We start from the raw sequence: 12,440 nt of genomic DNA on the forward strand, positions 1-12,440 counted from the left end.
TCCGCGGCCGCACGCGGCTGCGTCTGCACCGCGCGCCGCAGCACGCCGTCACCGACGCCGTGCAGCCCTTCTTCACGCTGCAGCTCGACATCGAGGTGAGAACCAGTAGTATAACAACACACGGGAGCCGTCCGTGGCCGACATCTTCCGCGGCCGCACGCGGCTGCGTCTGCACCGCGCGCCGCAGCACGCCGTCACCGATGCCGTGCAGCCCTTCTTCACGCTGCAGCTCGACATCGAGGTGAGCACCAGTAGTATAACAACACACGGGAGCCGTCCGTGGCCGACATCTTCCGCGGCCGCACGCGGCTGCGTCTGCACCGCGCGCCGCAGCACGCCGTCACCGACGCCGTGCAGCCCTTCTTCACGCTGCAGCTCGACATCGAGGTGAGAACCAGTAGTATAACAACACACGGGAGCCGTCCGTGGCCGACATCTTCCGCGGCCGCACGCGGCTGCGTCTGCACCGCGCGCCGCAGCACGCCGTCACCGATGCCGTGCAGCCCTTCTTCACGCTGCAGCTCGACATCGAGGTGAGCACCAGTAGTATAACAACACACGGGAGCCGTCCGTGGCCGACATCTTCCGCGGCCGCACGCGGCTGCGTCTGCACCGCGCGCCGCAGCACGCCGTCACCGACGCCGTGCAGCCCTTCTTCACGCTGCAGCTCGACATCGAGGTGAGAACCAGTACTATAACAACACACGGGAGCCGTCCGTGCCGGACATCTACACGACCGCAATTTGCACAGCGCATCTCAGTTCGAAGTCACCGACGCTGTGCAGCCCTTCTTCAGGCTGTCGATATCGAGGTGAGAACCAATAGTATAACACAGGAGCCGTCCGTGCCAGGCATCTACACGACCGCAATTTGCACAGCGCATCACAGTACGAAGTCACTGACGCTGTGCAGCCCTTCTTCAGGCTGTCGACATCGAGGTGAGAACCAATAGTATAACAACACACAGGAGCCGTCCGTGGCGGACATCTTACACGACCGCAATTTGCACAGCCCTTCAGGCTGTCGATATCAAGGTGAGAACCAATGGTATTGCGATAACAGGTGGTGGGTACACAATAGCTGCCAGTAGCGGACATATTACGCGACCGCACGGACCGCAGCTGTGCAGCCCTTCTTCATTCTACAGTCGAGTTCATAAATATGTGTACATTTCTTCACCTTAACTTGTTACAATAAGGTGAAAAAATTGACATATATTTATGAACTCGACTGTACAGCTCGATATCGAATAAAGAACAATATAACTGCTGCGATAACAGGCGTTGGACGTCTTCTTTGGAACCTGAAAGTTTTGTACTTCAATGGTAGACTACAAGATTATATGGTTTAGTCTTACGCGGTGTCATACTCATACCTCTTGCATTACCTACCCCACTTTACTATGCGTTTCTTATATTACCTTCTAAAAGATCTTTGAAGTTGTCATGAAGTTGTAATGCGTACACACAAATACATACAACTGGAAGCTAGATAAGCGTACAGTGCACTCCAAAAGCGCTGAAATTAAACCGAAATCTATTCCTATCTCATTTACTATGATGGTACTATTTTTCGTCTCTGAACATGACTACGTCATTCTCTTGTTGACAAAATCAACTGAGTAAACTACAACTATGAACCACAAACATCCTTTCCTTCTTTATTCACCTATACTAAACTAAAACCCTTTTTTCAGCGTGCATCCAACGTCAAGGATGCCCTTGAACTCCTAGCCGGCAAGGACACACTAGAAGGTGTATCAGACGCCTGGCAACAGCTGTCTTTGGAACAGCTTCCCGTAGTGCTGCTGCTGCATCTGAAGTGCTTCCAGTTGGACTCAGAGGGCCACACCGCCAAGATTGTCAAGAACATTGACTTCCCCGTGGATCTGAAGATTGACCAGAGTAAGTTTCTTGATCAAATAAATAGAATTAACTTTTTAAGGGTCTTCAGACGTCCAAACGGCAAATTGTCCAGAATTAAGAGAGCAATGAGCTCATTTGACTCGGATCAGAATGGCCAGTCAGACAAAAGCGAAGTAGTTCAAAAATATTCTACAATGATGGTATTTTATTTTTCGTCTCTGAAAGTGATTTAATCACGAACTTGTGGACAACAATGACTGAGTAAATGAAGTATTTTAATCCTTTTCTATTTTCGGACTCTCAAGTTCATAACTCATTATATGTATTTACAGAGATCATGTCTTCAAAGATCAAGTACTCTGGCAAGCAGCGCCTGTACAAGCTTTTCGCGGTGGTCTACCACGAAGGAGTGGAGGCTGTCAAAGGGCATTACGTTACTGACACCTTCCACGGACAAGCTGGTTGGATCAGGTAAGACATAAATTTTTAATCATATTTTCATTAGGTTTTGTGATAACTTTAAAACAGGTTATAATTTGCGATAGTATAGTCTATTTTTAACTTTAAATCAGATTTTTTACGTGACGACTATCAACAAGCACGTGAAATGTTGTTATTAGCTGGATCTACACACGGCGAAGCACGTCGCGAGGCTGACGTCCTCGCACGGCAGATGTTAAATGTAGACGCGTCTCCACCGAGGCGGGTCGCTCGACTGAGCAAAACGTCCATGTCGCCTCGGCCTAGGCACTTATACACTGAACGTTTGCTACGCGAGCACGTCGCTTCGCCACTCGCTCGCTCCGAGTGGATCTCTTGAAAACTGTGTCGTAACTGTGCGTATGGTTCCAGATACGACGACTCGACGGTGACGCCGGTGTCGGACGGCGCGGTGCTGAAGCCGAAGCCGCCGCGCATGCCGTACCTGCTCATGTACCGGCGCCACGACACGCTGCCGGCGCACGCGCACGCGCACGCGCAGCACGCGCACGCGCAGCACGCGCACGCGCACCGCGCGCCCGGCAAGCCCGAGTGAGCGCCGCGCCGCTCGACCGCCCGGACACTCGTTTGATATAACTGTGTAAATACTGTGAAAGACTCGAATCGTGCCTGTCGAACGCTCCCGAGGTGCGACGAACTCGTCTCGTGTACGTAATGTAAGTATAATTTGATTTTAACCGCCCCCGAGGGCTCTGTATAGAGAACGCCCGGCGGTCGGCGCCCTCCGCGTTTGGTTTTTTAATGGAAAATAGTCTTGTGTTAATTTGGATCGGAGGTGCCGCCCGCCGGGCTTAGTTTTGTATGTGTAATATTTTGTACATTAGGCTCTTTTATTTGAGGCGTAGGATTACTTTGTGTAAATTCGGATACTTTTTAGAGTAAAGTACAAATGATATTTGTTTGCCGCTCGAAATGGAAGCCGATTCTTAGCTGTGACTATAAATTGAGGAACTCATGATGCATTCGACCTAATTAATTAATTTTGGTAACCGATTGAATCTACGAAACTATTGTATATATGGATTGTGTAGGTATTAAGTATCTATAAGAGCCGCGTTCTCTACTGGACAATATGGAATTGTGGTGTTATAATATAAAAAATTAAAAAATATGTAAAAAACAAAATTCATGATACATATTTCTATATTGTTCGTCTTATATAATGGTGGAATCTTCCTAATACTCTTCCATTGGAAAATGTCAAGGTACCGATGAGTACAAACATCCAGGCGACTACTAGAGCGCATTTGAGAAATTACAATAATGTATTGTAATAAGGAAGACTGGTTCGTGAATGGTAGAATTATGTAGCGTGAATTGCAGACGTTCGTCCTCTTCGTGGTGGAAATGGGTTGTTGAGTTGGTCCGGCACGCAGTGCCGGAGGAGTGCTCTTGTATGTGATATGGGATGCCTGAGATCGACGACTAAATGTTTAGCTGTAGTCACTTTATTGTATAAAATTGTTATAACGATATAAGTGTTACATATAAATAAACAGATATATATTATCTCGCCGTTGGTATGTTGTATGAAAGGATGCCTGTTTTTAATATTATTCGAATTCAAATTGAGGTTTATATTACTTTTTTTGACACATTACAATAATATTCGCGTATCATTACATGATCATATTATATCTTATTATCGAAGATCATTAAATTATTAGTAGCATTTTGCTGATATTAAACTTTTTGATCTCACATTTGTTGTTGTTGTTTGGGAAAAATATGTATATTGATGTGAACGAAATTTCTCTTCTCTAGTAATATGGGCAATACATCAATGCCTTATTATTTGAAATACAATATTTTCACAGTATGAAAATGACCAAAAAATATAATAAAAAAAGTGTTTGAAATTGCAAATAAAATAGAGCTTTTCTAAATTGTTCTAGTAATGAAAATGCAAACACCCTTAGATTTAATAAAATATATATGTATAATTAATTATCTTTAATAAAATACTTCGGTTCAGTGTCCAAAAGTTGAAAAATATTTAGTCTTAAAAATTAGTCAATTTAATATTATATATTAATGAAAACGAAATAGGCTTAGATTTATATGGTTTCTGAAAGAGGTTATTTACGGCTAACTTGCTAAGCTTTGTTTGTAGTAATACATGTTTTTGTTTAATTTGGATCATGGGTAGGTCATAATACTTAGTGATACTGGCAATAATTGTAACTCGTATAAGTAACGAAGTTTAATGGCACCTACTTAACACCAGCGCGGGTCGAACTTGGTTCGTCCGCTCAGTCTACAGCCCACGGCTTATACATGAGTCGGTTCATATAAAAGTTGCATTGGTCTTAGAAACTTCTTACACTAATTTGACGTTTATTTCTTTCTGACATAGCTCAAATTTGCACGGACTTTAGCAACTTTAATATGTATCACTCAATAGCAAGTTCTTTAGAATTAGAACTGCCACACGAAATAGGTGTTGGCAGTTTCTCTTCCCACATTATCTTCCACGATTCATGTTAATTTGCCCTGACTATCTATTTGGATGCAGTGAAGCCTGGTGCTATTGGTTTATGTTGTGTGCACGTCGTTATAGCAGCTGTCTTCATAGACGCTAGTTTCACAGGCAGTGCCAAAATCATCTATGCAGCTACCATATTCAAAAATATAATCATAAATTATACACTGCCGTACTAGTTTCAGGCACCTGTTAGCTTCGAATAATCTTTAAAATCAACATAGCTATATTTACATTGACAAAATAATGTTGATGTATTTTGAAGAATTTTTTGATTATGTTAACAGTGTAGATATTTTTACATCTGACTGTAGTCATATAAGCTGCTCAGTGTGTGAGGTTCGCGTGAATTTCTATGCGTAAGACTGAGCGAAGAGTCCCGAATGTCAGTTTATTTATGTGAAAAGCACACGTTTTAGCTCGTAAGTTTTTATTATAACAATTGCTGCCTTTTAGTTAAGTCTCTGTGTTGCATATTTATTCAGATAATTTCTAAAGTGATTGTGCATTGTGTCCGATGTAAATATAGATGAAGATTAAATAACTGATTTAATATAATATAGACTTTATTTATAGATGTGACTTGGCGTTTAACGCCGGTTTTTACATCTTAATTTGTTGCCTAATATCGACAGTTGACGACAATTGTCGAGACTCTTTGAAACACTACAACGTATCTTAAAATGAAAATCCTCCATTCACCAATTAATCAAGACTCCTGGGACAGATGACAATATGTAACCTTCCCTAATCGAAATGTTGTAGACATATTTACGAAGGTAAATTCCCTTTAAGATTTATGTCAAATCTACTTAAGTGTTTCGCACACTACCAGCGATTTGCTGTGGTGAACGAATCTTAATGAAAACCTTCACACGCTCCAAGTCGTCAGTGCATTTCCTTAGTGATATAAGTTGTCAACGAATATGAAAAATAAAAATTTGATTATACAAAGTAACAAATACTTTGAAGTCCAATTTTCTCATGTTGACATCTGCTGCAATGCCCAAGAACTCTGTCAGTAAAAAAACGTAGATTTAATTTTTCTAATTAACATGCTCTGGCATTTATAACTTGAAAAATCCTTCTGCAGTTTGGCTGTGACGTAGCACCTAGGACTTCGACTGTTATAAATACCAGTTTGCCTAGAATAATTAAGGCTTGGAAATCTCACTACCCTTACCATGAGTTTGATACTGATATACTTACTAGAAAACGCGTAAACTGACGTCTCCTTAGAACTCACATTGTTGCAAGCAATATGTGCATTTCCTATCAAATATGTCAGTGTCTTAACTAGTGGTTAGGATACTTAAGTTTAAAACATTTAACTGACTATCTAATATTCTAGGCCTTATTTTCTAAGCCTGATAGCCCCATATTTAACATTCTCAATGTAAAATATAATTAGTATTTACGTCTAATTCGTGAATTATTATTTTTTCGCCTCTTCTTAGTACCGCAGGTCAAAGTGGTAATCAGAATTGGATAAAATAAATAGCTGTTCTTAACAACATAAATTATGTTACATAGTGCAAGAATACAAAAACTACATATTACTTATCTAATTCTGAGTATCACTTTAAATTCTTTTTAATGTTGATGTACGGGATGAACTGGACTGACAAACATAAGCAATGCAATGTCTTTCGTTCCCAATAGTACAATAAACACTACCTGCCCAACATTCAGTCCAATGTCAGACTTGTGATTGTGGTTTCATTTAAGGACTTGTGACTAATCTACATGGCTTTAGCTAATATTATCCCATATAGTTTAAAGGAGGTCACAATAATGGTTATGAAAATAATTAAATAACTATTGATTACATATTTATATCTTAAAGGCCAACTTATAAAATTATCACTGCCACAGTAAAGGCCCAGCCTGGCTTGGTAGGGGATTATTTTGAAGTAAGCTTTCTGTATTCTGACTGACGTTCAGAAAGCTACATAGTAGGGTTAGCTCATGGCTGGCATAAAATTATGTCTCCGCCAGGTAGACTACCCATTAGAAAAAGTTGTGTTATCTATGTCGCGGCGAGATACTATCGCGCTAATCATTTGCTACCTCTGCTGATGTCACTCATGCCCAAGCCATGTGGGGCCTTCGAAAACAGATTTTGATGTTATTGTGAATGGTTTTATTATAGTGCTGGGTACATTCATAACATAAAATATAGTCTTTAAGGACATTTTATTATTGAAATCAATGTTAAATCGTTCCTAGTCAAGTTTCATCCCGTAGTTGAGAGTTTAATCCTTAGTAAATGTTCCTGGATCATAGTTTTAATCTGATCAAACTAGTTGTGAGGTTATCGAACTTATTTAATATTAAATAATTTAAGTAGTGTGCAGCTTCTTTACTGACAATAAGAGCGTCCTCAAGATGACGCCGGTGCATTCATATAATTTCGACTGAACATTTTCCCTTAACACATTCACTGCCAGTACGCACTGTTTGTACGAAAATGAACACAAGTTATGTGTTGCTAATACACAATGGTGGAACGCTCCAACGTGATTTGTTGATGAGGGTCGCATCAGTCGCCTGAATGATCGAATAGACTGCATGCTTGGCTTGCAGCATTTTGACGTCCATAGATGCAAATTCGTGCCGTGGATTTACCTAAGTATCACCCGCGCTAGCTTGAGGACGCCCTAAGCAGATAGTATAAGTCAGAGAAAATTCTCTCTTGTTTTAACAGTATTCAATGTGTTTTACGCTTTTTAGAGCTCTTTAAAAATATTTATCATACGTCAAAAATATCAAAAAGAGGTTAAACTATACAGATGTATAAAATGTTGTTCTACTATAGCACAAAGGAAATAATTAGTTTGAAATACCAATGCTTCGTATCAGTCGCAGAGAACAATTTTATATATGTTGACAAATGTCTAGTCTACAGTAGAAAACTCTTGACATTTTGATTCTTATTTTACTTCGAACTTTTCCGAAGATACCATTTCGATTTAAGTACTCTCGTGTGATATTTAAAAACATTCAGAATTATGGTGTGATCGTTAAAATAATGACGATGGAGATAGATATACGTCATAGTGTCTATATTTTTTTTCTATGACTTCTCTTTCTGCACAGAATTCCGCCATACTTATATAAAAACACTAATAAATCAAAACCTGCGAAATAATAAAACGAAATGGTATTTTGGAAATATTCGGTAGATAATTGCTGCTAGATGCACTAGTAATTACACGTACATAGTATAACGAAATAAGTGTCTTTAACGTCGTTTAAGAATTGGGAATCGCTGATTACAGAGGGCTCTCCTGGATTAGGTTCGGAGGTTCGGTTCTAGTGGTCTTTGGTACCAGTTCTCGTCGTATTGTTACGTACAACAGTAACATAGAACATAACACTGGACCTGAACATAACTGGAAACCTAAGAAAACAGTAGGGACAGTCGCCATCAGATATATATAATAGTAAGCTAATATACATAAACATTTATGGTTATTTAGTAGGTATCCCATTTCTCGTCATTGCGACATTTCCTGCACCTATTAAGCTCTTATAGATCTCTGTTTGGCCCAAAGGTTAGCTGGTAGAGAATGCCTTCTGGCATTAAGTTCGCCTTTTGTACATTTTTACTGTGCAATAAAGTTTAAATAAATAAATATATCCTAGTGGCCAAGGCTCTCACAAATATCTGTTCTGAATACGCCACATCGTCAAGGCATCAAGAGAGCGTGGTGTGCGAGATGTTCTCGAGAACTTCAGTCCATCCGGTGTATCTAAGGCGTAAAATACATAGAAGGGACGCACGTCGTAAGACGCGGAACGGACGCCCACGCCGCGCCGTCCGAGTAATTTAAAAAACTTGTCCTCAGTACATTTTGTATAGGAAAGACATAAGACGCGCCTCAAGCCACGCAGCGCCACGCCCGCGGGCGTCCATTCCGCGATTTACGACGTGCGTCCCTTATGTGTATTTTACGCCTAATAGCGACTGTCCACTAACTGCTAGAAACGCCTTCGATTGTGGGACGGCTCAAAAATGTTAACGGTTGTTTTATGTTAGTTTTGTTATAGTGTGAATCGGAGGCGCTCTCTGTGATGAGCTGTTGACATAAACTCAATATAAAATAGCAACAGAAGTGCAATAGTCTAAAGCTAGGAACATACTACGCGGACGTCCGCCGTCGCGCGACCGTGGACGCGGATCTAGACAATGAATATACACTTAACCGTGCAAACTATCGGTCGTGGACGTGGCCTTGAGCGCACGGGCGTCCGATCGAAATCTAGCTTGCTGGATGTTTTGGTCAGCCGAAGCCACGTCCCGAAGACCGTGCACACTGATCGGTCGCGCGACCGCGACCGCGGACGTCCGCGTAGTATGTTCCTAGCTTAAAGCTTACAATGATAAACCAGAACTATAAACGAACACATTGGCGGTCTATCTACTTAGGTTCTAACGATGTATGTAGTATGTCTAATAATAATTATCCTTATTTTTATATGAGAGGTTTATCATTTAAGTTACGTTTAATTTTTAGTAATAAGATCCAAGGCTGTATTTAATACAAGGAGTGTTTTTTCCCAATGAGCTGGATACGTTTTACATTTTGTTAGCCATGATTAGTTATTGTGTGAAAATACTCCTGTTGGTAATAATAGAGGAATGTCCGATCGGAAATGTCTATGGTATACGGGGCATTGTCTATTATGACCAGCTTCCTAAGTTGTTACGTGATACGTGTGTATGACTAATTATAAAATAATCCTTATTTTGGTAACAAATTGGTGTTATGAAAATTTTGTGAATAAAATATGGTGTCATTCTAGCAAGGCATTTTTATTTGCTGACCTGTAACATTTAACTGTCCTTTAGACTCCCTATAAAATATCCTGCTCCTTTCTACTTACAAGTACAACTTTCGCAACAAGGAACCCACCTGGCGGGCACTCGTGAACTTTTCTCAGATGCTGGAGAACCCGCTGGGCGGGTTAGTGAAGTGAAAGTAGAAAGAGTCCGAGGGATCCGTACAAGTAACTTATTAATAGTTATTTGTTATACAAGGGGGCAAAGTTGTATTTTAACGCCGAGTGTGGAATTGAAAAACGAGCAAGTGAAAGGATTCTATAGTTGAACCACGAGCGAAGCGAGTGGTTCGAGAATAGAATCCTGAACTTGCGAGTTTTTTAACACACGAGAAGTAAAATACATTTGCACCCGAGTGTAACACAAAACTTTTCCCCTCACTATAGCGAGGAAACTACAACGCAAAAAATGCGCATATCACTGCTTCCAGTAGTTCCACAGGTGGTAAATCATCTTTATTACTAGATTCACCTACTTTTATCAAATTTAAAGCAGTTAATTTGACTCTATTCAAGGTCAAATTACTTTACCCACTAGTGGATAAAATGCGTTTTTACCCGCTGGTATTAAAGGACAAAACACGTGTTTCCGAGCTAGTGAGGGGAAAAATATTTTTTCAGTACAGATGGTGTTTTTTTACGCACTAGTGCGAGAAGTGGTTCATTATATGCCAGGTCGAAACTTCGGAGGTCCATCTGTACTGAAAAACGTCGTACGATACACGTGTAAAAAGGAAATTCGTAACTCGTGTCGTGTCGATTTAAAACACTCCCTTCGGTCGTGTTTTAATTTATCGCCCTTGTTTCGAACTTCCTTTTTTACGCACTTTTATCGTAATGTACTATGTCCTGCGATGTAACTAAAAGTTTACGGTTTTAGCAATGTTTCCTTTATCTGTACTATAAGACGTAGTACAGTCGAGTTCATAAATATGTGTACATTTCTTCACCTTAACTCTGCAATAATTAAGGTGAAAAATGTACACATATTTATGAACTCGACTGTACCTAGCTTACAGAAGCTCCCTTGGGTAGAGTTTAGTTTCGACCTTCCTCTTTTCGACACTTGTATTGAAAGATACTAATACTGAGTATTTCCTTGTACCAGAAACGACTACTGCGTATTCTGCTTTATCCTACGAGAACAGTTGAGCCAGCCAACTGCAGGATTTGATAATTAAGGCCCACTTGCATCAATCACTTAACTCAGGGTTAGTGGGCTGTCATCTGTCAAATTCCATATAAAATGGTGGGTTAACCCTCCATTTTCGTTGGTGCAAGTGGCCCTTAGTAGTGTAATAGTACATTGGGTATTAAGGGAGGAAAGTGAAGGATTACGAACGAGAGACTGTTTGAACTACGACTCGAGACGAGTTTGTAATCCTCCAGCCGCCCGTGATATACACAAATGTTTTTCAACACACTCGCGAAGTAATAACCAAATTTTATACTAATGTATTGAAATACCTACGCTGACATTTCGAACATTCGTACGCCATCTTGTAATTTTTGACAGGTCGTGGACAGTGACAGGCCCTAGGGCGGTAAAATAGCTCATTACGTATCAGCAAGAATATTATATACCATGGATATTGCGTGCCGAACATTACGTTGAAGCCAGAAAATTTGACCTTGAATTACGTCACGCCGGTCTTGCATCTCTTTCTTTAGGGTGTCCATGATTAAGCATACATTAGGGATATCCCGCGGAATTTGACGTATTACGTTTATACGACTGATTAATTTTGTAACTTATTAAATTCAAATCCGATCAATCGTTTTATCACGAAAGTGAACATCCATCCTCACAAACTCAAAAAGTAAGGTACATTAGGGCAATTCCGAAAGTCGTCTAATTAGGAAAGTCGCATAGAAATCACCATTATTTCCGTCATATCAAGATTCCCCTTTCGGAATTATCTGAACATTTCTGTCATTCGGAATTACTCTAATGCACCTTACTAATTTGTCAACCGCCAATAAGGTCCATTTCTATACCACTCTGCAGTTACTTTGCCTTACGCCACAAAATACGGTACAGTTTTTACCAGTGGTAAACTACTGGGATTTTTTTTTCAGAACCGTTCCAGAATAAGAGCGTGGTGAGTGTTGCAACACGAGGCTTAAAATATAACTTTTCTTTTACTGACACCTGTATTTATTAAAAAATGTTTCAGTCACTTTAAACTATCACAATAATATTTTGGTAGTAACTACTGGGAAAACTAATCCCAGTAGCTATCAACCCCCGGTGTGGTAATTAACAATGTGGGGAAAATCCCAGTAGTTAGGACAGGTAAAAACTTGGTGGTAACTAGTGGGAATAGCCACAAAAATATAAGGGAAGTATTTGTCAATGGGGAAATAATGAAATACTAGGACGTTTTAAAACAGTATCTTTATTTTTAAGCGCCGCCCCAAATCTCAAAGAAGGTGGTTCTCAATTCGTACGTATTTCAATTCTCTTCGCATGTATATATATATATATATATATCTCAACTTAATGTTTATGCCACGATATCTCCGTCGTTACTGGACCGATTTTTAAAATTTCTTTCTGTGTCATAATCTTCAGGCTTATAGTGCAAATCTGCAAATTGTCGAACGCTCTGAAATATTTCCTTTTATCGGTACAATCGACAGCCAACGCTGCCTCCTTCCTTCATCTTTTGGAACACTGAAAAGTTTAATATTATTCATGTTAATTGTAAAGACATAAACAATAAAGTTGGTATTATTATACTGTG

At 40.2% G+C, this 12,440-nt stretch overlaps 1 protein-coding gene across 1 annotated transcript in view; it reads left to right on the forward strand.

Moving 5' to 3' along the window:
* Positions 1-8,179, forward strand: part of LOC125232262 (ubiquitin carboxyl-terminal hydrolase 10-A) — a 13,287-nt gene extending 5,108 nt beyond the window's left edge. Inside the window, exons 6-8 of the mRNA XM_048137924.1 lie at positions 1,697-1,904; positions 2,198-2,336; positions 2,718-8,179. Coding sequence (XP_047993881.1) covers positions 1,697-1,904; positions 2,198-2,336; positions 2,718-2,901 — 531 coding nt within the window. The 3' untranslated portion in view covers positions 2,902-8,179. The remainder of the gene's footprint in view (positions 1-1,696; positions 1,905-2,197; positions 2,337-2,717) is intronic.
* The last annotated feature ends 4,261 nt before the right edge of the window (positions 8,180-12,440 follow it).

Source organism: Leguminivora glycinivorella, chromosome 12 (assembly GCF_023078275.1).
Source record: "Leguminivora glycinivorella isolate SPB_JAAS2020 chromosome 12, LegGlyc_1.1, whole genome shotgun sequence".
NCBI lineage: Eukaryota > Metazoa > Arthropoda > Insecta > Lepidoptera > Tortricidae > Leguminivora > Leguminivora glycinivorella.